General features: G+C 40.4%; 1 protein-coding gene across 1 annotated transcript in view; it reads left to right on the top strand.

The window, feature by feature from the left end:
- The window catches only part of FOXK2 (forkhead box K2), a 45799-nt gene that overhangs the window by 16456 nt on the left and 3333 nt on the right, over positions 1-26010 (top strand). The window contains exons 2-8 of the mRNA XM_059486072.1: positions 14970-15164; positions 18005-18152; positions 18594-18740; positions 21474-21667; positions 22460-22635; positions 24161-24457; positions 24820-25026. Of these exons, the coding sequence (XP_059342055.1) occupies positions 14970-15164; positions 18005-18152; positions 18594-18740; positions 21474-21667; positions 22460-22635; positions 24161-24457; positions 24820-25026 (1364 nt within the window). The remainder of the gene's footprint in view (positions 1-14969; positions 15165-18004; positions 18153-18593; positions 18741-21473; positions 21668-22459; positions 22636-24160; positions 24458-24819; positions 25027-26010) is intronic.

Genomic DNA, 26010 nt, shown 5'->3' with positions numbered 1-26010 from the left:
GGATGGGATCAGGCTTGACACAAAATTAATTGGACTTGGTGAGCTTTTCAGAATGAATCATCTCGTAGTTATTTGTGTGCACTGTAGGTAACAGGCTTAGCATTGCATACTTCTTTATATAGATTATTCTTTTAAATTCAGTTTTCTCCTGCAAGTGCATTGAGTTAAAGCTTACACTGTTACACAAGACTTTGCTTCTCGTTTTAATATGCTGGTAAACTTGATTTTTGAAGGATTTGCAGTAATTTAAAGTATTATTTTTATGTTCCTGTTTTTAGAAGCCTTTTTTTAACATTCACATTAGATCTCTGCAGTAGCACAGGTTCGTTAAAATTGCATTTTCTCCTTGTTTTAACCATAATTTTCAATAAAATTCAGGCCCTGCAGATGGACTGTAACTAACCCTTGGGTTTCTAGGTTAGTTAAAACAAACTCCTTGGGAGTCAGAGCTGAGAACTGTCCTGCCTTGCCCTGTCCTGTCCTGTGTGAGAGCTCTGCTGTTCATGCTGTGTGCTCAAGCCAGATTAATTTACTGGTGGGCCTGAAAAACAATCCCTGGGAAGGGAAGGGGAGAGGCTTGGGATTAGTTTTCTGTCAAGTCAGGAGTGCAACTTTTTCCATTACCAGATGGGAAGATACTAATAAAAGGTTGATACCATGGTTTTAATAGCATTTCATAGAATCATAGAATTTTTTTAGTTGGAAATGATCTTCAAGGTCATTGAGTCCAACCATTGACCCAGCACTGCCAAGGTCAGCACTAACCCATGTCCCCAAGTGCCACAACCACATGTTATTTAAATCTCTCCAGGGATGGAGACTCCACCACTGCCCTCAGCAGCCTGTGCTGGGCACTGACCACCCTTTCTGTGGAGAAATTTTTCCTCATGTCCAACTTAAACCTCCCATGGCACAGCTTGAGGCCATTTCTACTTGTCCTGTCCTTTGTTCCCTGGGGACAGAGCCTGACCCCCACCTGGCTGCAGGTCCCCCTTTCCTCACCCCAGAGCTCCCTCAGCTGCTCTTGGTGCTCCAGCCCTTCCTCAGCTCCGTTCCCTGCACATGTGGCACCCCCACAATGGCTTTTTTGTAGTGAGAAGCCCAAAACTGCTCACAAGATTTGAGGTGTGCCCAGCACAGGGGACAGGACTGCCCTGCTCCTGTGGCCACCGTGGCTGGTGCAGGCCATGTTCCATGGGCTTTCTTGGCTCCTTGGGCTGATGTTCAGCTCTTGTTTACCCCCAGGAGCTTTCCAGCCACTCTGCCCCAGTGGCTGTTGTGACCCAAGTGCAGCACCCAGCCCTTGGTGTGGTTAAACCTCACCACCACTGGTCTCAGCCCATGGTCCAGCCTGTGCAGATCTCTCTGCAGAACCTTCCTGGCCTCCAGCAGAGCAGCATTTCCACCCAGCAAAATGTCTGAGGGTGGCCTCAGTCCCCTTGACCACATCATGGATGAAGATGGCAAACAGGGAGCAGTGTGAAAGTTGTCTCCTTGTGGAAGGTCTTGCTCTGATCCTGTATGCAGGGTCTGCCTCTGCCCTGGGCAGGCACTGACCACCCTTCCTGTGAAGATATTTTTCCTCATATCCACCCTAAAGCTCCCTGGCACAACTTGGGGCCATTTCCTCTTGTCCTGTCCCTCATTCTCTGGGAGCAGAGCCTGACCTCAGCTGGCTGCAGGTCCCCCCTGAGCCTCCTTTTCTCCAGGTGAGCCTGGACCACTCCTTATGTGTGTCTGGCACCCCTGGATCCCTTGTGGGCAGGTCCTCACTCTAACCCCAAAGGATATTTTCCTATAAAACCTGGTTTTGCTGGGTCACTGGTGCTGGTTTGGTTGGTATCACTGAGGGCTTTGACAGCAGAGTGCTCCTGGCCATGTCCTCCCCAGGCAGGAGAGATCCTCAGTGCTCCTGCTCATGGATTCACAGTCACAAACCCTGGAGCCACAAACCCTGGAGCAGGAAAAACAAAGGAGACCACTGTGGACAGTGGAGTTGGACTGGAAAAACAACAAAGCTGTGCTGCTGCTATATTTAGTAGGTCCAAACTATTTGTGTGGTTGATGGTTCTCATTTTGCTCTTTACCACAGATGGATCTTCAAACACAGATATTTGATAAGCAGTTTCTGTTCAGCTTTGTGTTTGTTTTCTAAGGGTGATGAAGAATTCAAGGTTTCTTGTTGTCTTTCAAGCTCTCTGTATGAGGTGAAGGTGTCAAGTCTTGTTAGCTTTGCACTTCTTGGGGGAAAGCCACTAATTCTGGCACTTCCATTTAAACTGAGTGGTGTTTTCTCAGGAGAGTGAGCAAAACTGAGTGAAATATATAAATTTATAATTACTGCTCATAAAGTCTTCCTGGTGTTATTCCTAGTGATGATTAAAGGAGTGATAGTTTAAAAATAACCAATGCATCTTTTTGACTCTCTAAAAACATAACAAACAAACTTGTGCATTAAAGTTAACATTTAATGAGCAAAAATCCTGATGATTTCTTATTTTGAGAAGGGAAAATGTTGAAAAATTGCAGGTTTGTACAGACTGGTTTTAATCATCAAAGGTATCTGTTATCTTAGTTTTTAGCTTTTCAGACTTAAAGCCTGCATATTGTTGTATGCTGGGAAAGTGTGCATATTATTAAAATGTTGGGTAGTGTCATGGCCATGCCCTCCAGAATTGTTGAAATGTCTCTTGGATTCATATTTTAATTATTATCTCTATTTTTGCTTTGCTTTTCCTTAATAGGATTTAGAATATTGCTCTTTTACTTTTGCACATGGGTATTTCTAAGTGTCTTGGTCACCCTAGACACTAAGATTAAAAAATAATTAGATGTATGAGTTAAAAACAAGGGAAATTTACTCCACATCTGTAGAACTATTTGCTACTATTTACTTCAGTATTTATGGTAAATTTAATTTTGGGGTTACCTTGGTTATTATGGGAAATGCCACTTTTTTGTGGTGCTTCCTATACTGACATAGGGATTAAAAATATATATATTCTCAGGATTGAAGTTTTTTATCATTATTGACAGAACTGTAATATAATGCTGTACACATGTAGAAAAATAGGAAACATTTTCTCTAACTAGAGATTAACATTTCATTTCACCACAGCACATCTTTCAAATATCAGTTGGTTCTTAAGTGTAAATGGAAACATGTTAATTGAAGTGCTGTGGAAATTGGTGTTTGCAGTTCTTTTTGTGCAGCAGCATATGCACTGAGCTCATTTGCATCCCTTCAGCTTTGCCAGACAAGGAGATTGTGCAGGGGAATTTTGGAGTAATCCTGGACTGCTGAAATTGTTAAATATCCAATCCTGGGTTGGGATTTCACTACCAAAAAATTATGAATTTGTAGCAATCAATATTTGTGCATGACAAAAATGTAATTTTAACAGCCAATGGTGTTCTGCTGGAGGGAAGATGCAGCTTACAGGTGTGTGGGGAGGTGATAATTGATAATTTGGAGGATTTTTTGTTATGTGACTGTTTTGACAGTCCCATTGAGGGAAGATGCTCAGTGGATAAACTGGAGATTCCTGATTTAATGTCACTTGATTTTCCAGGGAGGGTGAAAGTCAGACCCCTTGCTTTATCTATATCTCTGCTCATCCAGCAAAGTTGAATTGTTTGAGCAGTTTGGCACGATCTTCCTCTGCCCAAGAACCTTCCTGGAGCTGATTGCAGCTCAATTTTTTCAGCATTTCAATCATTTTATAAACTTAACTACATCAATTTGTGTGCTGCAAGGAAGAGTCAGCTTAATATTCATTTTTATTCTGGAAGTCTTTAACTGATACTGTGTCAATTATTGCCTACAAAGTTGCTTTGGCTCTGGCAGAATGACCAGAGTTTAAAACACAGTGAAACAATGTATTATGTACCAGGACCATTTTTTAATTTTAGATATTCTGGTTTTAGAAAAATCAAAGGTCAGGAAGAGCTAAATTAAAAAAAATAAAATAAAGAAAAAAAGAAAAAATTAAAAGGTTGGAATTTGAAGCTAAACCAAAAGAAGCTGCTCTCAAGACATGGTTAGTTTGGTTGGTTTATTCTCAGAAAAGTCAGATTGGGTTTGGTTCACCCAACCTAAGGAGATGCTTTTGTCATCACCCTCCATCCTTGTTCTTTGTTGTGTGGGATTGATCTGGTCATTGTGGATTCCCACCCTGGCTGCAGGAATTCAGCCCAGGCTGAACAATACAGCAATGTCCTTGATTTACACAGGACTAGAAATAAAAAGTGAAAATAGTGCTTTTATCACTGAAACTGTTTGGTATTGCAAAAAAAAAAAAAAAAAAAAAAAAAAAAAAAAAAAAAAAAAAAAAAAAGAGGAGAAAAAGGGGCTGTATGGTTAATTAAAAACAGTAGATAAAACACAAATAAACCAAATGAAAGTGTGTCCTTGAGTGTCCCCAAGGTTAGGATGTGCCCTTGCTGTTGAACACCTCCAGGTGTGGGGATGGTTTTGGGTGGTTCTGCACAGAACCTGGCAGCTGTTTGTCACCTGGAATGAGGAATTTCTTGGTACTAAAGGAAAGCAAAAATGAGGAATCCTTTCCCTCCACATACTTTTCAGTATTAAGATAGAAATTTTAGCTTTTTCTTCTTTATTTTTTAAATTAGTTGAAATATTGCCTTAATTTTCTTCTGTTCAATAAGGGGGGAAAACTCTTGCTTTAGGAAATGAGGTTTGTGTTGTTGAGCATCCTCAAACCCTTCAGTATTTAACTGTACAGATTTTAATTAGAATGTATGCCTTTAATAAGCAGTTTTCATGGTCTAATAGTAAAGTACTGATGAAATGAAAGTTCCTTTAGCTCTCTTTGAGAGAATATGGCTTAAGATATTTGTGTGTGTGTGTTACTTCACAGCCACTATTTCTGTGCTCCTTAAACAGCTCCTCTTGTGCAACAAACTCTGATCGAGGCACTTCAGTCTCATTTAATGAACTCATCTCCCTGCTCCTGAAGACATGTCTCTCACCTGATGCTTTGCCTCTTAAAGTGGTTGTAGAAAAAGGAAGAATTGGGGGATGATCCAATGGTTTAAACAAAGATTGGGTGTTGGGAAAAATATGTTCTGTTCCCAACTCTGCTGCACACTTGCCAAAACAGCTTGGCCAAGTCACAAATCCATTTAATCTGTTTTTGGAAATGGGAATAATACTTCATGGGCAGGCAGATGATGAAATTTCAGTGCTCTTTTCCAGCAGTTTTTATCAGGGAAGAGCTTTGCCTTGTCTTTTAAAACCAATCCCTTGGGTTTGAAGGGGATTATTTGATGTGCAGAGTGAACTCTCTAACTCCCTTCCTGCTCCCTTTTTTTGAAGGCTGTTGGTGCTGTTTTACCTAAACTTTGGTTTGTCCCAGAGTTCAAACCCAGTGGATCTGCTGAGCTGACCTGTGTGCACCATGTCAGTGTTTCCTAATGAAAGGGACAGCAGTGCCTTAGTAATAGTTAAGACCTCAAAAGTAGCACAGAAATTAGTTTTGGAAGGTTATCTTTCTACTTTAGTTCAAAATTCAAATCTCAGGCTTTCAAAGAGAAGGGTTAGAACAGTTGCATATTGGGAGTGTTGTCTTGTGTAATATAGTTTTCTCATGAAAACTTTTATTGAGTTTATTTTTTTTTAATTCCTGGACAGATTTCTACTTGCATGACTCTGACTGGTTAAATCATGTCTGTTGTTTTTATTTGCTTTTATCCTTCTGTTCTTTTCCTGCTGCCCCTTACACGGGACAAATTGAGAACTTGGCATAGTCTCAGAACAGCTCAGGAGGAGGAGGAGTGCTTCTTGAAGGATATTTTCCAATAACAACATGCTTGTTGTAGATTAGTTTCTTTACTTTGTGGCTTTTCAGACTTTTTGGCATCTTGATTGGTTCTTGAGCATCCACACAAGTGACAAAGGAACTGAAATTTATGTCACACTGTGGACCAGTCAGTGTATAGAACATTTCTAGAGGGTCTGCACATTCAGGAGAAAAGTTTTAGGAATTTACAAATAGAAGGAAAATTGGAAAGTTGTTAGAACAAACATTCTGGAGAACATGCTTGGTTTATTAAAAAAGTCTCAGAATATAATACAAAAATCTTGATTTCTGTTAAGATTCCCAGCCCAGCAGTATCACCACAGTGAAGCAAATATGGAATGGCTCTTGACCATCAGACATCTTTAGGTAAGCAAGTGTGAAATTTAATTAATGCCCATAGCTGTGTGAGAGGAGGTTGAAAAAAGCCTGTTCTTTGAGCAGACAGGCAGATTTAGGGGGGAAATGAAACACTGCTGTCTGCTCAAAGTTCGAGTTGGTAGGAAGCAGTTTTTGTCATTCTTCAATGGCCTGAGTTAGTCATGGATTTCTGTGTCAAATAAAGGCTTGTGCTGCTCTTGGAGCAGAGTTCTGCCTTGAAGAGCCCATCTAAAATAAACTTTGCTTCCTTGAATGGGGAATAATCATTGTGCAGCCCAGCTTCAGTGGGTAGCTGCTCTCTTGGTGAGGAGGTTTGGGCACAATTTTGCAATGGAATGCAGGTCTGTGATGAGGTAATAAATGAAGGCTTTTGTTACTAAAGTAACATCTGAGTCACAAGTGCTTTTTTTATGATTATGCTTGCGTCAAAACACATCATGACAGCACTTGTTCACTGTACTCCTCCTACTGCTTTAATTGTGAGCAATGTGAGATGCCAGGAACTGTCTGTTTGGCTCCCAGCAGTTTGGTTTGCTTTGCTGATAGCTTTTATTTAACACTGATTGATGTTATTAGAACCTCGGTGTTTCCATATGAACTTTTGCACCCCCACGAGTACCCAGTGACTGAGACTGAGGTGCCAGGCACATCTTGGTGGTAAAGGATGGGGTGGGTTTGGTTTGGCAGCTTTGGTTCAGCTGTGCTTATAAGAAGTTTTGGAATGGTATTTACTGTGACAGAGAAAGTTGGAACCTGCATATTTATGGTTAAATGCAGTTATCTGGGAGGAAGAAAAAATGATAATTGATTTCTGTTTTCCTATTGCAAGGGTTTTGTTTGTGTTTTTAAGCAGGAAGCTGTTGTGTTATAGAGTGATGTATGTGGGCTTTGTTGGGACTGTTTGCAATTTGGCAAAGGTAGAGGCACTCCAGCTTTTGGACAAATTTTAAATTGTTTTTGTAGTTTAGTAGGAAATGTAGAGATTGAGACCACACAACCTGGCTCTGCAGAAGGCTTTTGTGTACAGAGATGCTAAACACCCGAAAATGCAGTGTTTCCATAGGCGGAGTTTCTTTTGTATTCACAGGCTGGGGAGCCTCAAATTCCAGAGGCATTACATGAGCAGTTTTAATGAATTAGTGTCTGGTTTTCCTGCAGCAGATGTGACAAGCAGCTTTATAAGCTGCTTCCCATCGATCGCTGTTTTCCAGCTCTTTTGTGTCTTTCTTTTGCTCAGAGAAAAGCAGGGAAGAGCTCGGTTTCTACAGTAACTGCTGCCTACACTCCTGCCTGCAGGCCAAGAGCTTTCTCAGTCCTGCAGCCTGTGCAGGGCTCCTGCATTGAAATTCTCTAGGTTTTGTTTGGGTTTCTGGCTTTTTTTTTTTTTTTTTTTTTTAATTTCTTCTTGCTGGTTTCAATATTTTGCCCTTTAAGAAAAAAGGAGAATGCAGTGGAAATTTGTGATTTTGAGATAGGTAGTTTTAATTAACCACAGCACAGTTGCCATGATTGTAAGATAGCCTAAATATTTTTGCTGCTGATCAGTACCAGTGTTGTGTGGTTGGTGTGGAAAGAAAAGAGATCCTGGCTGCTGAAAGAAGAACCTTTGAAAATCTGTGCTATACTGTGAGCACCCTTTTCTGTAATAATGCAGGGGAGGAGTGAGATCAGTTCCAAGTTGTTAATAGAATCCTTTACGTGTGCAGCAAAATTTGCTGTAGTGGAACAACTTCAGCACACTCATTTCAGTCTAAACTCTCAAATAGCCTCAGAGAAACTGCTGTGAGTACAGGGTTAAAAATGCCAGTTTCTCATGATGTCAGCTCTGTGAGTGGGAACGAGCTGAGCACCATTTCAGATGCTGTCATGTGTTCATTACTCCATTTGTGTTTGCTGCTGGTGCTTCAGGAATGTTCCTCTTGTCGTCATCGATATTCTGCTGTCATAGGATCATTTTCTGACGCAGGCAGGTTTGTTCCAGACCCTTCTGAGGCAGGTCAGCACTGTTCCTGTGAGGAATATCAACCAACAGCTTTACATACTTCTGAAGCACTTGCTAAACCATGAGCAGGGAAGTCTGTAACTGAGGTTTCCCATGGGAGAGCCAGTAATTTATAGCTAGATTGTATTTCCAGCCTTTGCTTACGATTTGCTACAAGTGTTTTATTGGCCAACTTGAATTAACATGAGGCCACAGCAATATTTCATTGCTTCTGATACTGCATAGATCTTTGCTTTTGGATTTAAGAGATCAGAAAATAGAGATAGATGGATCAGTGATCTTGCTCTTTAGGGTGTTTTCCACCCTGTTGGGTGACACTGTGTAGACAGCGATGACACACCTGAAAAAATACCCAAATCCTTGTGAAGAGAATGCCCAGTGCTCAGAATAAAAATTCTAATGGCTGGTTTAAAAACCTGCCAGTGTTTTGTTCCTTGTGGCATTAGAGGTCGAGCGTGCCTTGAGCCCTCCCAGTGTGTGTGTGGAGGATGTGCTGTGCAAAGATTGATTTTTGGGCCCCAGAAATCAATTGCAAAGGATACAGGGAATTAAGGGGAACACTGTGAGCTCAGATTCAGTCCCCAGAGATAAAACTGCCACTCTTGGAAGGGCAGTTGCTTTTTGGGTAACCTCTAGAAGTGTCCTGCTTGGTAATGGCCAAGCATAATTGAATGTAAATTTATGGTGAATCAGCCACATCAGGACTTGGTTTCAAAGCAGGGAGGAGGAGGAGGAGGAGGAATCCATCCCACCACAATGGATGTGGACATGGCCCTGTGGGAAGTGCTGCCATGTTCTGGCTGGTGTGGTTTCTCACAGGCTGTGGTCAGCTGCAAGCAGGAGGGCATCAAAAATGTCCTTTCTAAAAATCTGCTAGAGGAGCTGGGCTTTGTGTTCCATTAATATAAATAAATTTTTTTTCATCACCACTCCTCCATCAATGGGGAAAATCAGATACTCCCATTGCCAACAATGGAGAAAGGTTTACAAATGCCACCTTAAAGCTAAAATCTCTGACAGGAGCACAAGGTGGCCCCTCATGTAAGGTGAACAAGCACCTGCATGAGCAAATTATCCATTGAGAAAGTTAACCCTATTTAGTATTATAAGAAAATAATTATAATCTAATTTTATACTGGATCACTCTTTTTCAGTTTATCTGTGATAATTTTTCCTATACTCTTAGTGATGGCAAAGTGTTACCATAGCAGTTTTTAATGTAATCCTAGAAAAGACTTTGTAAAACAAGTATCTGAACAGTTTTTTTCTGTTTGAAGAGTCAAGACAATGCCTACTGTTAAAAATTGTGTGGTATTTTCTTAATAACCTGTGCTTTATTAATAATCATTTAGTGCTGGGAATTTTCAGGTGGCTACTCAATATATGACTGTTTGGATGGATTCATTTATCACAGTTGTTGTTAGCTTGGAAGCCCAGACTTTAAACTGTTGGGTACTTTTTGATTATCTTGAAATAAAAACAGCAATTCAGTTCAATTTGTCTTCTTAATAAGTTTTGGGTTTGTTGATTCTTTTAACTCTAAAGGTGATGACTCTATTCCAGAAATGGAGTGTGGTATTGACTTCAGTTCAATTAAAAACAGCCCAAAGTCTTAAAAATAAATTCTGGATGTGAATAATTCAGTATGCCTGCTCTTGGTGTTGAGCAGTCAGAAACCTATTGGTAGAAAATTCAGACACTGAAATATTTAATCATACTTCAACTTGTTGAGCTTTTTTCACTTCCATGGTATTTCTAGTTGTACTTGTTAAGACTCATCTTTTAAGTCTTGTTTATTTAAAAACCAGTTAAAAACCACAGCCACATATTGTTTAATTTATAGTTAATATCCTATTAATCCATTGTGATGGAATCAATAATAAATGAAGCAGCAAATGGAGAAGAGATGAAATTGGGGTCCTTGTGCTTTCAAATTGAAATTTCCCCATTAGCAGGAAGTCAATCAAATTGTAATTTCCAAGCATCACGTTCCTGTGGACACTTGCTTGAATGGACTTGCTGCTGGAATGCTCAGGGCAGAGCCTAAAGGACCTGAATTTGATTTAATTTAATTTTATTTTTCCTGGAGAAGCCCAAGGGTGGGTCTTGGTGCAGCCCTCCCCTGCCTGAGGAGTGACTGTGGAAAGCCTGAGGCCAGGCCGTGCCTCACACTTTGGGCACAAGCAGCTGCAGAAGTTGCAGTGAAGGATTTGTATCTGTACAAATGAGAAACTATTCACTGCTTGAGGGTGTAATTAGAAGAAATGAGTTGCCCAATTCTATATTTGGAAGGCTTCAAAATTTGGAGAGACAAGGCTCTGAGCAAGCTGGTGTGACTTGGACGTTACCCTGCTCTGGGCTGGACACTTTCAGAGGTCCCTTCCAAACTCAGTTTCTCTCCAGTTGTGTCTGAAAAATGTAAAAACTCAATTTTTGCTTGACTTTTGAAAAATAATTATTTCAGAAGTGTGTCTGGGAGTGTGCACTGTAGGTGATTGTCAGTGTGCATATATATAAATAAATGAATTGGCTGTGAGAGTCATTTTTACTGGAATAAGGGGAAAGTTGGGAAGTAGATCACAAGTAGGTAGGTAAGAGGAATTAGAAAATGGATTAGTTTCAAATCTCCCTTCCATGGAAAGAAGACCATAGCTAGAAGTATGGTAATTTCCATGTTTTTTTGTTAGTTCACTGATCAAAATAGCAGAAGGAAGCAGAAATAGTATCATCTCAGGCTGCTGTACTGTCAGAGAAAACTGAAAACTGTGTTTGGTGGTGCAGATGTTGATAATGACCTCTGCTTCCCTTTGTGGGGAGTTAACACTGCCTGTGTTCACCTTGAACGTATTTGAAGTCAAAAATTGACACAAGCAATCTCCCAGCTGCTGACTGGGTTCTTTTTTGAGTCTTGGCTTTTTAATGTGAAAAGTTGAAGCTGTCCTTGGCTCTCAGTAAATCAACAAGAGGTCAAAACCAGGCATCTTGTTATTCTTTCAGATCTCTTTAAATCTCAGGGGATCTTGAAGTTAACAGGGGTTCAGGATCACAGTCAGTGTGAAGGAATTGAGCTGTGCACTTGTAACCACCCTGACTTCAGGGGTTATCACTGCTCAGCCCTTATCATCTATTTGAATGTAAAATCTGGAGGTGCTGATAAAAGAACCTGCTGATCAAAGTGCCATGGCAGCTTCTGTCTGATTTTGGTCCTGGTTCTTAGAAGGCAATTAAACTGGAATAATTCAAAGATACTGAAGCACTTGGTGTCACAGCAGGGTTTATGTACAGGGAAAAATTGAATTCTGCTGTGTTTTGGTTTCCCAGATGAAGACAGGATGAAATACCTCCTTCCCAGTCAGATGGGATTTTCACACAGGCAGAACTACAAGTGTATCATCAGCCTTTCCCTTCAGTATGGACAGAACTGCTGAGGGGAGGGAGAAAATATTGGAAATACAGATGTGACAAAACCAGGCTTTACACATTTTTACCCTGAGACAGTTCTCTGGCACCCTGCAAAGTTCCTAAGCTCTATAGAGGTCCTGCCTGGATCAGCATCACTGTGTTTGCCTAAAAACTGCAGATATAGATGAGTTACCTATGGAATAGTGTGAAATGCTGTGATGTTTGGTTGCTGTTTTCCAGTAATCAACCCACAATGAGTTTTTTTTTTTGTTAATTTAAAGAAGAATAATTGAGGTTATGAGTTACATTTTAGCTGTGACACCTCCTGTGGTTCCCTGGGTCATGGAGTGGCTCTGTTGTGATGCTCACCTGGACTTGCCATCAATAAATATACAAAACTGCTTTATTTCTTTGGGATATTTTGTAAGTGGGTTTTGTAAGTCTAGATGAGTTTCTCCTCCAGCAAGCCATGCTGTGGTAGTGTGTTTGAAATGCTGTGATGCTTGGTGTCTTTATTTCTTTGGATGTTTTTGTAAATGGGTTGTCTAGATGAATTTCTTTCCCAGCAAGCCATGCTGTGGTAGTGTGTTGTGAAACTTTTGTAAGCTTTTGAACAGTGAGTAAAACCCAGTTCAGCTTGTTGAGGAATAAATGTTTGATGAGGTCTCTCCTTGTGGGTGTTTCTGTGGTTTTTGTTTAGTTCGTTGTATAACTAAAGAATATGCCAAAACCAACTTGATTCTGATCAAATTAGAACATGTTGTGTACTTTGATTTTGGATGTAAATATAATACATTTGCATAGCTGCAATTTATTCAGGAACTCTCTTGGTTAGTGTACACTCTTTATTCTGCTTTTTGGCTGAATTCCAGCTATAAAAATATCCCTCCATTAAAAAAAACTGTTTGCAAATATGAATCAATTGACAGATGTGGTCTTTTGATAATATTCAGGTGTTTATTGCTCTAACCAGACAGGGATTTATAAGTATTATTATTATATTGTATTTCCTTACTTACACTGGCTTTTCAGGCATGGAAATTAAACTGCACTGGGGGTGCCTTTGGGTTTTCATGTCTGTCAGTTCCCAGTTTGTTTGGCATATGTAGAACCTCTGGAGTCCCCTGGTTGGTTCCCTATGTTTGGGGATGTTTTTGTGGGTGTTTTTTCCAACCTTGATCATTTGAGAGCCCCCTGTCTGTGCTGTTTGCCAGAGGGAGATGATGCCTTCAGGGCTGCAGGAGGGTAAAAAGAGATCTTTTAATATGGAATATCAAAGGAGCTGCTGAGTGTTCCTTTTCTGCCTTTCCATATTCCTGAAGCTGTGGAGATTTATATAAGTTTAATTTAATCTCTTCCCCATCCTCACCTGGTGTGGCACAGGAGAGCTCCAGTTCCTCAGTGCTGTGTACTGGGGTGGTTTTTACCAGGCAATAAGGACTCTAACCAGGGAATTAGCCCCTAAAGCCATGTCCAGTTATTCCCTTGACTTGAAATAAATTTGGTCTTACAAGCATTTAAGGTAAATTTGCAGGTATGGAGTAGCCTCATGAAATGCATAGGGAAGGTGACTAAATCTGTGTCAAGCAGATGTTGTTCACTTTCTCACAGGGATTTTTTTCTTAATCTTTGGCTGGCTTTGCATACACTTGTGTTGTTTTTATTACTGCTTAAAAGAAATGCTTGGAAAATATTTTTATTACCAAAACAACCAAGACCCCTTTCCATTGTCACTAAAACGATACAAGCACAAAATACTTTCTACTGGAAAAAGCAAAGAAATGAGTTGTTACTGAATATATTAAAAAACCCCAACCCAGAAATTGGTCCATTTAACTTCCTTGCTGAAATGCTTGTGCAGTTTTTGGCATAGATTCCGTTCCTAATTTAGTACATTGAGCATGTTTCAGAAATAGGTCGTCTGTTAAATGCGGACACGGTCCGTACTCAGAAGTAAGACAGAGAGAAAAGGAAGGTCACTGTCAATTCTTTCTCTTTTTCCTGATCCTTGAATGTGGATTGTAGGGAAAAAGAACCACTGTGGTGCATGTGGCAAGGGACATAGTGAAAATCAAATGCTGCCTTTGTGCTATAAACATCCTTTGATTCATTTGAAGATATGAAAGCCAAAACACAGGAGAGTTCATTTCTAAGGCTGCTCTGCAGCTGAGTGTTCCTGCCAATTCTTACATCACTTTTATGTTTAATATATTTTTCCAGAGAAATGTTCACTTTTATTTACAGTCTGTATTTTGCATTCATAGCTCATTTCTTAGCCCTTGTTCCAGCATGTGCTTGTGTCCTTTTTGTATAAAACTAGATCTGCCTAGAAGCACTTGAAAGCAAAACAAACCCAAAGCTCAACATTTTGTGAGGTTTGTTTCTGGGTATAGTCTTGTTGGAAAGTCCTTTTCATCATGTGGGAGGTGTGTAAATGTCATCGTGGGTTTAGTGCTCAGTGTAGTCTAACAGCTTAAGGATGAGGAGGTAGTAAAGTTATTTAAACTGTATTTTTATAGATGCTTTTGTTGAGACAAAATTAAGTTTCTTATTTGCTCAAGATTAAGCAAATTTATTTACTGAGAAGTTAGAAACAAGCCTGTCCTGTTTAATTGGGTTTATTTCTAAATCTGTGCACAGGGATGTAAAAAAGGGATTATCCTAAGGTACATTCGTTGTATTTTATTTTTCAAATTTGTAAACAGTTGCACATTGTTAATTTATTGTTTGTCATTAAATTTAGGCAGGTAATCCTTGGTTATACATGAAAATAGGCAGTTTACTGAAATTGGGTCTTAAATACAGCTCTGAAAAAAGGTGTTTAGTAGTACTAAAGCAGCAGTATGCTCTGTAAATGAGCAGAATTGGAATTGATATGTTTAATTTAATAGGTGTTTTAAGAGAAAAGAACCCAAATCTCTTACACCAGTCTATGAAACTGGTTAGACCTCAAATTGGCCAATGTTCATGATTAATTCTGCTGATTAATCTGATTAATTCTGATTAATCATGGACCAACTTGTTCATTTGCTGAAGCTGTTCCTTGGCATCATAAAATAATGAGGTTTTGTTTTTAAAATAGCTCTGCTTTGGGGCTGCTGCAGGATCAGGATGAACCTCAAGAAATTTAGAGACAATGCACAAACTGCCCTTGTTAGAAAGAATTGCATTTCCTTGTGATCTTTTTCTGGTCACACTGATCTCCCTGCATGATCTGTAAAATGAAGATGGTTGTGGGTAATTAGAAATATATATGTAAAAATTATAAATTCTAAATGAGCTTAGGTGATAACATGCAAGTTACTCAGAAAGTTTTACATTCTCTAAACAAGCGACTCATATATTTGTTTATTTTTATTTTTCAGCTGTACTTTCAGGTTTCCCAGCACAAACATCAAGATAACATTCACAGCTCTGTCCAATGAAAAGAGAGAAAAGCAGGAGGCCCCGGAGTCCCCAGTGAAGCCTGTGCAACCCCAGATCTCTCCCTTAACAATAAACATTCCAGACAACATGGCTCACCTGATCAGCCCCCTCCCTTCTCCCACAGGAACCATCAGGTATTTAAACCCTGCAGGTGGGATCAGGGCCACCTACAGTCAAGCTCAGCACAACTTTCTCATTCAGGATTTTGCTTTTGAGGTCAAAATTTGGCTGAAACTCAGCCTCCAGAAACCCCCTTTCTGCTGCCATAGTTGCATGAACATTAACATGTTCAATGTGTAACATTCTGCTCAAGAACCTGGCATTTTTCTTGCATTTCAACAATTTAAATTGCTTTTTGCTCTTGCATGCTTATGGCAACGCTTCAAATGAGATAATTTTAAATGACACCATTTTAAAACATGCTGATTTGCCACTGTCCTGAAGTTCATCATCAGGAAAAATGGTTTGGGTTATTATTGGTGTGGAAAATGGACTGATCTCTTACTCCAGAAGATTTGGCTTTGTTAAGTTGGAAAGGAGCAGTTTATTTTGGTTTGGTTTTCCTTGCCCTGCTGCTTCTTTGGTAATTGCAGCTTTGTCCCACCTGTTACTGGGACAAAACTCAATTAAACACAAACAACACATCCTCACAAATTACTTCAGATGGAATTATTCCAAGTCTTGGAAAGATCAGGAGCAAAACTTCCATGTCCAGGCCCTGAAAGTTGTTTCAGTCATGTTCATGCTTTTGAAAGCTTTTTTGTCCCCTCTCACTTCCTGTGTCCATGCTTGCTTTTAAAAAGGTACAGATTGTTAATGAGATTGGAATGGAAGGATAATTGACTTCTTGCATGTTTGCCAAGCTCTTGTCTCTGTCTGGGAGTGTTTCATGACATCTGCTGAAATGATGGAAGCAGAGAGAAAAGACACCTAGACTTGTCTGTGTAACAGGTTTGCTTTCTTATAAGAATTCAGGGAAAACACATCTTGCCAATGACAGAGCAGCTCACAAATATTTCAGATATTATCCCATCTATCACCACTATGAATTTTGTAATTCTCTTCAGGGCTTTCATACACCTGTTGAGTAGTTTATTACACAAAAATAAAAAAGCTGACAGTTTGGAGTCTATTTTGAGAGCAAAGCCTGACAGTTTCTCTGCAAATCATCCTGTTTTGTAGAAGACTTGTAAACTTGCTTTGATTATACCATATGTGTCTCTTTGTCAATATATGCTGAAGTGAGCAGAGGAGAGGGATGTTGTCAGCTGATACTTGGAAACACAGAGCAGGAGTGACCTATATCTAAAAAAATAAATTAGCTCCACATTTGGGCTCTAACCAGGGATTCTTCTGTACAACATTTAAAAATTGCCATCTCTCTCTTATAGTAAGTACATCACTAGTAATAAATCATGGGTGGATTTCTTGGGAAGTGAAGCTTTGATGCTTTCAGTGTAAATATAATTTGTCCAATCTATAGTGTTTGTCTCCTTCTGTGCATGAAAAAGGAGGCAGCAAAAAACTGGAGGGGCCAGGCAGACAAACAAACCTTGACAGATGAAAATTGTTCAAGCTTTAGTGTGTAGATCTAAATAACATAGTCTAGATTTATTTGTTGTTGATGTTTTGAACCACAAATTCAAAGATTAAAGATTATCTTTGGAGATAAGGCTGCTTCTGGGGGCACAGCCAGGTGCAGCTATTGAGATTTCTGTTTTTTTGGAATTTCTGAGGGCTGCCTTGAAATCAGCTGCAGTATGGATTGCAGAGAGTTGTGTCCTTGCAAAAGAGCTGCCAGAATTATTTTGGGGAAGGGGATGAACCTCACCTGCTGATTTTCTCTTTCCTCTTGGCTAAAAGAAAATCATAGAAGAAAATTGGCATTGTGCAGCTGCAGTTCCTGTGGACTCTGCAAGGCAGGGGACCAGTGGTAGAAAGATGTTCCAGTGGAATTATATCCAGTTTTACCTGGTTTTCTGTGATGGATGGCAAAATGTGAAGTGTTAGGAGATACTTTTTAGTGTTTGGCACCATCTCTTGCTTTCCAATAGTGTATCTGCTCTGTTGGCCCAATACTGCATTAAATCAGCTGAGTCAGTGCTGATGCACCCCATTTATAGATAAATTTATGATTTTTATACACATACCTATGTGTAAGTATGTGCACACGCCTGTAAACACTTAAAATAATACTGATTCCAATTTAAATGAGAATCCAACATTTTTTTACCTCACCTCTTGCTTTATTTCCTCAAATATGCAAAAACACTACACTGGAGAGATGATCTTGGGGGGGGCAGACTGAACACAAGCTTATGGCAGAAATTCCATGCAAGATATGTGTCTTGTTTGTAAATTAAGGAATTAAAGAGCTGAACCCCCAGTCCTTGTAAATTAGGGAATTAAAGATCTGAACCCCCAGTCCTTATAAATTAGGGAATTAAAGAGCTGAACCCCCAGTCCTTATAAATTAGGGAATTAAAGAGCTGAACCCCCAGTCCTTGTAAATTAAGGAATTAAATAGCTGAACCCCCAGTCCTTATAAATTAGGGAATTAAAGAGCTGAACCCCCAGTCCTTATAAATTAAGGAATTAAAGAGCTGAAGCCCCAGTCTCCTATGCTACAAACTACTGCAGTAGTTTCCAGTGTTGTTTCCAATGAGTGCCTGAAAATCTGTGGTTGCTGATGCAGTTGAGGTGGCAAATCTCACACAAATACATTGCAGCCTGATCAATCAGCTGATTCTTGAGGAGGAAAGCCTGAGTGAGGTTTTTTCCTGCAGTGATTCTGATTCCATGGCTGGCTTAGCAAAGCATGGAAGGTGCTTTGGAATGGAAGCCCTGACAACCCTTTAGCTGCAGCCTCCCAGCTCTATTAGTGGCTTTGCTGCAGCAAGAGCTTTTTGATGAGACATAATGTGGTGATATACTGTATAACAAAATAGTAGGATCTTCTTTTTATGCTCTACAGTGCTGCAAATTCCTGCCCATCGAGCCCCCGCGGCGCAGGCTCCTCAGGGTACAAAATGAGCCGTGGAATAGCATCTGACCTACATTTGATGGCTGACAATTCCCAGTCAGAAAACGACAAGGAAGCTTCAGGGGGAGACAGCCCAAAGGTAAACACAGCTTGAAACCAATCCCAGAAATGACACCTGAACTCAATGGAAGGCTTGGGATGTTTTGTTTGCTGAGGTGTATGCATTGAGTGGTAATTTAACGTGCCAGGCTTTAAAAATAATGTGTAGGGTTTTGTGAGCAGATGTGAGATTGATTGATTGATTGATTGATTGATTGATTAACCCTTGTCCCCTTTGGGAGAGCGTCTGTGTGCAGTCTAAGTTACAGATCTGTTTGGAAGCTATTGAAAATTCTTTGCTGCAAAATTTGTTTCCCTAAAATTGCTAATCAGGACAACAAAGCTTTCTTAATTTCTTTTCTGCCTCAAGATTTTCGTTGTCCAAAAGTGCCCTAATTCAAGTTAATGATGTTCTATGACTTTTGATCAGTGTGTGTTTATTCAGAGTTTGTTGATGCAGACTTTTGTTGTTTTTGTGCAGGATGACTCTAAGCCACCCTACTCCTATGCACAGTTAATAGTCCAAGCAATTACAATGGCCCCGGATAAGCAGCTTACACTAAATGGAATTTATACGCACATAACTAAAAATTATCCCTACTACAGGACAGCAGACAAGGGCTGGCAGGTAATTCTGATTTCTGGAATATTTTTTATTTTTTTAACATGTGAGCAATACTGGCAGCTGTAAATGGTCATGAGCAGGCAGTTGGTAAGCCTCATAACCCTTCAGATGTAGAATTTGGCAAATGAGTGTGTTGTCTTTCCTCTGATTGTAAGTTTTCCAACAAAGTGGGCAATTTACATTGGTCTGTATTTTAAATACTGCTTTATTGATGGAATGGTGTTCTTTAAACCCCTAGTAGGGTTGCAGACAGGCTTTGGGGAAAGCAAAGTGCATTTGGCACTGGATTTGAATCCTGTATGCTGTCTAGGAAAGGTGTCATGTTCTGTAACCTACAGCTGTGTCAACATCCGTGTTGCTATCTTGAGATAAAATTGAGATATGAAATACTCCAAGTTTAGTTCTGTTTGAAAACAGTGATCTTGCCCATACAGCAGGTGAAGGAACAAGTGTTTTATCTCATTATCTCACCCTGGTTCATGCACTGTTTGATTTGTGAACTTGTCCATTCCTGTAGCAAACCTTTCAACTCTGCAGAATTCATTTCTGCTTTCTTTTCATTTTCACAAGACCAGCCTCAGCTTTTGCCAGGATGACTAACTGGTACACATCAGTCTGGCAGAGCCTTGCCAGGCACATGTGAAGGCTCAGTGCCTTTGGTGCTGTTTGGGGTGTCTCAGGGAGCCTGGAACACCTGGAGCACATTGTCCACCCTGGGCTCTCTGCTCCCTCTGCAGTTATTGTCAGAGGTAACATTTAGGGAGATTGGGTGACAGGAAAAGTGAGGAAGTGTTAACATTGGCTGCAAAGTGGAAGACTGAAGAATACAATCCTTCCCTGTAGAGGAAGGGATTTTTAAATATGAATCACATACTTATTTGTCATACAGCCTAAATGAAAGCTGGGTCACTCTCCCAAGGTTAGAGGGGAATGTAGCTGCCCCTGGCTGAGGGTTTGGTTAGACAAGGGCTTGGCTGCTGTGGCTGGGAAGTCTCTTTTGTTTCCCTTTCCCACATAACAGTGCAGTATCCTGGCTGCAGTCAGGTTGTTTTAGCAACAAGACTCTGTTTATAAAATGTTGATTTGTGTTTTGCTTCCTATTTCACAGTACCTTGAGTGTCTGTGTAGGAGATGTTGCTTTTTGAGCATCATGAACCCAACACAGACACACAGAGCTCTGCCATAGAACAGGGGGTGGATTCTGTGATGCTTCCTAAAGCCAAGGTGACAGGCACAGCAGACAGTGTGTGCTGGAGCCATTAATCAGCAGCTATGCAGAGAAAATTGGAAAAGCTGAAAATCAGATGCTGTTCAGTCACTGCTCTGCCAGGTTCTGCACATTAGGAGTTGCATTGCAGCTCAGGTGACTTAGGAAAGATGTTTTAAATCATAATTGAGGCTATAGGTGACTTAGGAAAGATGTTTTAAATCAGATTTGAGGCTATATATGCACATATCATTCAAAGCATAGAGTAAAACACATCTCCAGTGTCCCAGTCCCACACCTCAACAAACAGGTATTTATATCCTTTAGCATACAATGCTCTCATTTTAATGGGCATTTGAAGGCTCGTCTCTCTGAATTATTTTAGCAGGTATTTTTGGATCCACTCCTTTATTCTAGCATATGGAGAAATAAATACAATTTATAAATATTTTCTTGGCATCTTTCTAGTTATGTTTCCATTTTTGGCAGGGAAAAAACCATCTCTGGTTTCATCAGTTTGCATTCAAGAAATCATATGTGGTTATCATCACTGCTTTAAGTTTTCCAAACTTACCATCAGGGTTGTGAACTCAGATATTTGAGCAAGTTTTACACTGGCTTTGCAAATTTTGAGAGCTTTTGTTAACATAAAGTTTTTTCCCCGTTTACCTCTGTTCCCTCACAAGTGTTTCAGGGTGAATCCTTAGCATCAGTCTCTTGCTGTTCAGTGATAATACTCAGAGAGATTTTGGGGTTTATCTATGTTAAAAAATAAAATAAAAAGAAATTCTGTGTGCAAAGCCAAGCAGAGATAGGGCAGCTTGAGGGTGTCAGCAGTTCTGTGCATTGCTCTGCTGGAGGAGTGGGGGGATGTTGCAGCAAATTGAGGATGTGGGAATGTGAAAGGGACTGTGGTGACAAAAATCTGGAAGAGTTGGTTCAGGACCTGCTGCCACTTGGTGTTTTAATTGACACAGTAAATTTTTGGCTTTGTTATTGAGACAAACTGGACTGTGGGTGAATTCACAACACTCCAGCTGCCTTTGGAGCTTGTGCAATTTAGCTTTTCTTTCTGAATTGTGGAACAGTAACAGAATTACCACATAGGATCAGAATCAGTTCATGCTGTGTTCTGCTGGCCCTCCTGGAAGGAGCTGGGACACCTGGGGAAGGGTGGAGTACAAGCATTGATCATTTTTAGTTTTTGTTTTTAACACTGCATTCTGCACAAGTATCTGTAGTGTTCTAAACATTGCTTTCAATCACCGTGTTTCTCATGAGAGAATGAAATAAATGGGATTCCTGTTATTTCCAATTAGAATACTGGGTTTTTAATTGTTGGGAAAGAGTTTACAAAATGCAAGAGTCCTTTCAGGTTTATGGCACTGCTTGGTAGTGCTCTGAGTGCTGTTAAATGAAGGAATTAAAGAGCTGAACCCCCAGTCTCCTATAGTACAAACTGCTGCAGTAGGCCACATTTTGACTTGGAAAAGTTATATGAATTCTACATATTTTTTTATGTTCCATAGAATTCAATACGTCACAATCTCTCTCTGAATCGTTATTTCATCAAAGTACCACGTTCCCAGGAAGAACCAGGCAAAGGCTCATTCTGGAGGATAGACCCTGCCTCTGAAAGCAAATTAATAGAGCAGGCTTTTAGGAAAAGGCGGCCTAGGGGAGTACCTTGCTTTAGAACCCCTCTGGGACCACTCTCTTCTAGGTAAGGAAAACCAGATGAACAAAAAGAACTATGGCTGTTGTTTAATCTTCAGGCTGCTACAGACTTGATAGCTTTGGATACAGTCACAAGTTTAGTAATTTAATTTCATCCAGACTCAGTGTTTGAATTCTGTGTGTTTCATTAGGAGGCTGCCCCATACACCAGGCTGGTGTTTCTTGCTTGGTTTTAGTGTTAAAGAACCTGGTTTGCATAACTAACTATCAGATTGTTCATGTATGCAAGCCTTGCTGTACCTTTGATGGGTTTTACAGAATTATAATTATAATTTCTAACTGCCATCTACTGGATTTTAAAACTGTTTACAAAGAAAATTCTCAGATACCAGCTATTTATTGACCTAAGAGATGACAATTGTGTATTCAGTTTGCTAATGTTGGAGCAGAATTTGTGCTGGGGAAACACCTGGGTTTAAATTGTTCCCTCTGTAAAGTTATGGCCTTTCTGCTGGTGCAGATCTTTTTCTACTTGCCCTGTAGCCTCAGATTTGCTCATTGTTCTTCTCCACCAGAAGAAATGTTCATGTTTCACAGATTTAGAGTCTCCCTAAGAAGGCATCCAGCCACTTCTTCTCCTTTAACTGTACCTGGAGTTTGCTTTTAAATTCTGTCCCTGTTTAACAGAAGCTTTTTAAAAGATGCAGAGCTCTGGGCTGTAGCTGTGCCCTCCCCTGCTGCACAGGGCAGTGTGTCACACTCTCCTTAGAGGAAGGCCATGGGCTTCACAGTTCAGAAGTTAAAACACATCAGCTGCTGCTTTCATTTCTAACTACAGAAGTGCCCCAGCTTCTCCTAATCACTCTGGAGTGTTGTCTGCACACTCCAGTGGCGTGCAGACCCCCGAGAGCCTGTCCAGGGAAGGATCTCCTGTCCCCATGGAGCCTGAGCCCAGCACCATCCAGCCAAAACTCGCCGTCATCCAGGAGGCGCGATTCGCACAGAGCGCCCCAGGTGAGAGAGGGCTGGGGGCACAGGGTGCCACCGATACTGCCAGGGCTTCATATGCACCCAAAAGTGAGGATATAAATAAAATAAAATATATAGTATAATACAATACAATACAATATATACTATAATACAATACAATACAATGTAATATATACTATACTATCATATACTCTACTATAATATACTATCATATAGTATAATGTAATGTAATATACAATACTATCCTATACTATACTATACTATCATATACTATACCATAATATAATGTAATATAATATAATATAATGTAATGTAAGGTAATATAATATAATATAATGTAATGTAATGTAATATAATGTAATATAATGTAATATAATGTAATATAATACAATATAATACAATATAATGTAATATAATATAATGTAATATAATATATAGTATAATATAGTATAATATAGTATAATATAATGTAATATAATGTAATATAATGTAATATAATGTAATATAATGTAATATTATATTATATTATATTATATTAATAATAAAATATAATAAATGAAAACTATAAAAAGATAAAATTTTATATATAAAATATATAAACAAATATATTACAAATATATATTATATTTGTATTATATAAAGCAAATATATATTTATAAAAAATTTATATATAAAATATTATTTTATATAATAAAATATAATATTATATAATATATAATATAATGTAATAATAATGAATATTATTATTTATATATAATTTTGTATATAAAAATGAGTATGCTCTTCAGAGCAGATCTTTGAGAAGCTCAGGAGAGCAGCCAGGGAGGGTCTGTTTGAACACATGGGGCTGTTGTTACTCCAGAACCTTGGGTCACTGTTGCTGAGGACAGGCTGTGCCTCTGTCCTGTGTAGGGCTGTGCTGTCTTGTAACAGTTGTCTTGAAAAAACCCCAAAAGGTAAGGTTGTGTGTGTGTTAGAGAAATAAGGAAAGGCCTTTCACACCTCTGTGGCCATCCCACAGTGGGGGAGGATAAAAGAATTGAAAGGATAAAGAGAGATAAGAAATTCCCTGTTTAAAACAAAAAGAGCATAGAGCATGATGGGATAAGGATGTGTTTGTTTAATTTCCTTCTTTGCTGCACATTTGCCATCCAGTCTCTTGGTGGGGATGTGGCACTAGAGAGGGCAGAGATGTTCTGTGCATTGCTCAGCATTCCCAGTCAGCCATGCTGCACACAGCACCTGCAGCACACACATTCCTGTCTGTGCTAAGGGCTTTGATTAATGAGTGCCAAGCACAGCTTTGTTTGGGGGCAGAGCTGGGGTGCCCAGAAGGTGTGTGGGTGTTGCACAGCCCTTACCTTGAGACTGGAGCTGGGAATAACCATTTGTCCTGACCTTCATTGTCCACTGTTACCTTCTGGCTCATTAGTGAAGGAGCTTGTTATTTCTCTGAGGTTTTAATGTTTTAATGTGAAGTTGAAAAGAACAACTGGCTTAGAAGAAATAATGAACATTAGCAATCTAATTTTGACCTCTTTGTTGGTAGGATCACCTCTCTCTAGCCAGCCAGTTTTAATTACTGTACAACGGCAGCTACCACAAGCTATCAAACCCGTCACCTACACTGTTGCAACTCCTGTGACAACTTCAACCTCCCAGCAGCCTGTAGTTCAGACAGTTCACGTTGTGCACCAGATCCCAGCTGTGTCAGTCACCAACGTGACTGGGCTGGCACCAGCAAACACTTACACTGTCGCAGGACAGGCCGTGGTCACACAAGCTGCTATGGTCACCCAGCCCAAGGTAGAACCTCAAGAGAATGGAGACCACAAGGAAGTCAAAGGTAAGAAAGAACCTGTGGGGTTGTTTTGGCACCGCTTGATGCAGAGGGATCAGTGTTTGAAATTTAGAATTGTAGAACCATAGAAGAGTTTGGTTTGGAAGGACCTTAAAGTCCATCTTGTGTGGGCAGAGATGCTTTCCACTGTCCTGGGTTGCTCCAGGCTTCATTCAGGGGTGGGGCATCAATACTTACAGAGCAATGCTTGAAGTGTTTAATAAAACTGAAGATTTCAAATTGTAATTTCTCAGATCTGTTGGAGCAAGTAATAAAACAACACGCTCCCACTGAGGACTGATTGAGTGAAACCAAGTGGCTCATGAGCACTTTATTAATTTAAACCAAATTTTCTCTCCTGTTTGCAGTGAAAGTGGAGCCTCTCCCTGCTATTAGCCATGCTGCAATAGGAGCTGCTGGTCGCATCATCCAGACCTCGCAGCCCGCCCCCTTACAGACAGTTACCATAGTGCAACAGGCGCCGCTGGGCCAGCACCAGCTGCCCATCAAAGCTGTCACCCAGAACGGAACGCACATCGTGCCCCTGAGCGCCGCCGTGGGGCAGGGCAGCGCCGGTACGGCCCCTCCTCCTCTCTTCTCTTCCTCCCTCTCTTCTCTTTCTCCCTCTCTTTCTTCCTCCCTCTCTTTCTTCCTCCCTCTCTTTCTTTCTCCCTCTCTTTCTTTCTCCCTCTCTTTCTTTCTCCCTCTCTTTCTTTCTCCCTCTCTTTCTTTCTCCCTCTCTTTCTTCCTCCCTCTCTTTCTTTCTCCCTCTCTTTCTTTCTCCCTCTCTTTCTTTCTCCCTCTCTTTCTTCCTCCCTCTCTTTCTTTCTCCCTCTCTTTCTTTCTCCCTCTCTTTCTTTCTCCCTCTCTTTCTTTCTCCCTCTCTTTCTCCCTCTCTTTCTTTCTCCCTCTCTTTCTTTCTCCCTCTCTTTCTTTCTCCCTCTCTTTCTTTCTCCCTCTCTTTCTTTCTCCCTCTCTTTCTTTCTCCCTCTCTTTCTTTCTCCCTCTCCTCTCCTCTCCTCTCCTCTCCTCTCCTCTCCTCTCCTCTCCTCTCCTCTCCTCTCCTCTCCTCTCCTCTCCTCTCCTCTCCTCTCCTCTCCTCTCCTCTCCTCTCCTCTCCTCTCCTCTCCTCTCCTCTCCTCTCCTCTCCTCTCCTCTCCTCTCCTCTCCTCTCCTCTCCTCTCCTCTCCTCTCCTCTCCTCTCCTCTCCTCTCCTCTCCTCTCCTCTCCTCTCCTCTCCTCTCCTCTCCTCTCCTCTCCTCTCCTCTCCTCTCCTCTCCTCATGGTGACACCTCTTCCTCTCTCCTTGTTAACCCAGGATAAAAACAAGTTTTAAAAGAAGCTCCTGTAAATCAGAGCTGTTCAAATGATGCCTCCTTCCAGGTGGTTTGTTGGAAGCCACCAACAGGAAAACCAGAACTTGCTTGTGGGTTGGCTCTTTGAACTGTTACTTTTTATTATGATTTTATTGAACCTGTACTGAAAAGACCAAAATTCTGGAAGGTTTTGAGGTGGTTCATGTCTGAATCCATCATTCCCCTGTGGGCCTTGGCAGGCTG

This window comes from Ammospiza nelsoni, chromosome 19 (genome assembly GCF_027579445.1).
Source record: "Ammospiza nelsoni isolate bAmmNel1 chromosome 19, bAmmNel1.pri, whole genome shotgun sequence".
Taxonomy (NCBI): Eukaryota; Metazoa; Chordata; class Aves; order Passeriformes; family Passerellidae; genus Ammospiza; species Ammospiza nelsoni.
This window is presented reverse-complemented; position numbering and strand designations above follow the sequence as displayed.